The sequence below is a fragment of the Chrysochloris asiatica genome, unplaced genomic scaffold (assembly GCF_000296735.1).
Source record: "Chrysochloris asiatica unplaced genomic scaffold, ChrAsi1.0 scaffold00048, whole genome shotgun sequence".
Taxonomy (NCBI): domain Eukaryota; kingdom Metazoa; phylum Chordata; class Mammalia; order Afrosoricida; family Chrysochloridae; genus Chrysochloris; species Chrysochloris asiatica.
The window spans coordinates 6,594,496-6,597,198 of NW_006408566.1; the positions used below are offsets into that span (position 1 = coordinate 6,594,496).

Consider the following 2,703-nt stretch of genomic DNA (forward strand, 5'->3'; position numbering starts at 1 on the left):
GTAGAAGAATTTATGCTTTTGAGTTATGGTGTTGGAGGAGAATGTTGCAAGTGCCATGGGCGTCCAAAAGAACCAACAGATCTGTGTTGTAAGAAGTGCAGCCAGAGTGCTCGTTGGAGGCCAGGATGGCCAAACTTTGTCTCTCTTACTTACAGACTTACACAGTTATTGTTAATTTATCTATATTTGACTAGTTGTAAGGAAACAACATTTATATTTCTCTGGACTGCCAACTTCACTGTCAGGCAGCTGTAAATGTTAGAAAATAGTTTCTTATCTTAAGCTAAAACTTCTCCATGCCATTTTTAGATAGGATAGTAAGTGATACTCTGTACTCCAACAAAGAACACATTTATATCCTTTTTTGCACAGTAGTTCTTCAGGTAGTTTAATTATTGTAACATTGTGATAGAAACCCCCCTCCCCACCATACAATAATATTCATGGACTCAAACATACCAAAGATTTGTGGCACAGGGCCTGGAAGTGTTTCTTTCTGTTGTACCTAATGTGTAGTACAGTTAATTTACTTGGTGTGGCTCTTCTTTACATAGTCTTTGTAAAGTTCACCAAATAATTCGATGGGACTAGGCAAATAGGGTGTTTGGAGCTCTAACATGGGGCTTAGACAGTTTTGCCATCACACTAGGTCTAAAATGAGCTACCTCAGAAGCAAGAGAGGGAAGTCTCATGACTATCAAGAAGGAAGAGCCACAAATAGAACACGTCCTGTGGACCACAAGATCCCTGGTCAGAAAAGGGACAGCTGTAGAGGTAGCAGCAAAAGCAGAGACAAAGTGGCAGCTTGCTGGTCCATGGAGCCAGTATCGCTGAGAATGCCCTTTGGACATTTACCAGCAACTTTGTAATGCTTGCCATAGCTCCGCAGAAGCCAATGGGTCACATGGCTGAGAGGCCAAGGACAAGACAGAGAAGACCAAAGAGAGGTATACCTGTGATATGGCTGAGAAGAAGCACTCCTGAGCAGACAAGTGGTATCTCCTGAGTTGTTTCTGATCCTGAATTGTACCCTGTTGACTTCCCTAATAAACCCCATAGTTACCAGTATTGTGTGTGAGTTCGGTGTACCCATTGCATTGATTTCAAACCCAGCAGAGAATAAGAGTGCTGTGAGAGGGTGTCAGAATAGGATGTCAGAATATAGATTGGTGTCAGAATAGGATGGTGTCAGAATAGGATGAAGGTGGTTGGAGGGGAGACATGTCTGGTCTCTGACTTACAGGAATTGACTTTGGTCTGGTGATTCTTCTCCTTCCCCCTTCTGAAACCAGAGAAGGTCAGACACCATGCTTCTATGCCATTTTTGCATAAGGTCAGTGTATGCTGGGGGTGACTCAATGGCAACTAACAACAACTTCAAGATAGTATTTAAGACCCAAAATAGCCTAATCATTTATTTAGTACATTCATTAATGTGTCACAGGCCAATGCAGCTTGATTTTTATGTTACAGGACTCAAATATCTATTTGGCTGGTACTGAAGAAGGTCATATTCACAAATGTTCTTGTTCATATAATGAACAATACCTAGATACTTATAGAGGACATAAGGTGAGTTTAATTATAGTAAATATGTCAGAATGAATTTATCTTATAATATTTTTGCAAAAAATATCACTACTCACTGCATTTAACATCCAATAAATTTGCAACACCGTACTTAAAAGTGTCAATGCAAATTAAGTGTTTACTTATATGGAAGTCACCAATAATGTGTGAGGTTTTTTTTTTTTACTTCTAGGTATCTTTGATTTTTTAAATTTGTTTTTTAAAAACTTTATTTTTGAGAATATGCTGATCCCATCATAAATTGTTTCTAGTAAATAACTATTCTCTATATTTTTATGATTGTTCCATCTGTATTTTCTTCATTTTCTCCCTCATATCTCTTTATTTCTCTAAATAGTAATTACTATCTTTCAAAGGTAAGTAGAATAATGTGCATTAGTACTTAGTAAGTATTGTAGCAATTATATTTTCATGTTTCTGTATAGAACAATTTAAAGAGGATTAAATCGATAATACCCCTATAGTAATAGGTGGTGTGTAAATCTTTTATGAAAGTTTCAAATATAAGATGCTAAATATTGTTTACCTATATATCTTAATTGGTTTTTCTAATTATAGGGTCCAGTGTATAAAATTGCATGGAATCCATTTTGTAACGATGTATTCTTAAGCTGCTCTGCAGATTGGGGTGTTATTCTATGGCAACAGGACAATTCCAAGCCATTTTTGACATTTTATCCAACTACTTATGTTGTTTATGATGTTGTCTGGTCTCCAAAATCATCCTATATATTTGCAGCTGCCAATGAGACCAGAGTGGAGATTTGGGACCTTCACATCAGCACGTAAGTGTTAATTTTTTCTTGAGGATACTTCTAATAGAAATAGTTGAAATGAAATGATACCTGATAATTTTGATGTTGGTTAGAGAGTTCAGCAGTTACTTTGTGAAAGTGCTTTATAAATAATGATATATGAGGGTAAGTCAAAAAGTATTGATACAAAGTCATAGAAACTTTTAACAAAAAATCAAAATATGAAGCTATTGTTTCTCAATATATTCTCCATCTATGTCTATACACTTTTAAAAAAAGTTTTATTGTGATTTATATGATAGTTTACATGAGAGAACTTTAGTTTTACATTCATTCCATCGTATATCATTTCATTGCC

General features: G+C 35.8%; 1 protein-coding gene across 1 annotated transcript in view; it reads left to right on the plus strand.

Moving 5' to 3' along the window:
• WDR78 (WD repeat domain 78) overlaps positions 1-2,703 on the plus strand; it is a 122,145-nt gene that overhangs the window by 104,756 nt on the left and 14,686 nt on the right. The window contains exons 15-16 of the mRNA XM_006862498.1: positions 1,474-1,572; positions 2,149-2,375. Of these exons, the coding sequence (XP_006862560.1) occupies positions 1,474-1,572; positions 2,149-2,375 (326 nt within the window). The remainder of the gene's footprint in view (positions 1-1,473; positions 1,573-2,148; positions 2,376-2,703) is intronic.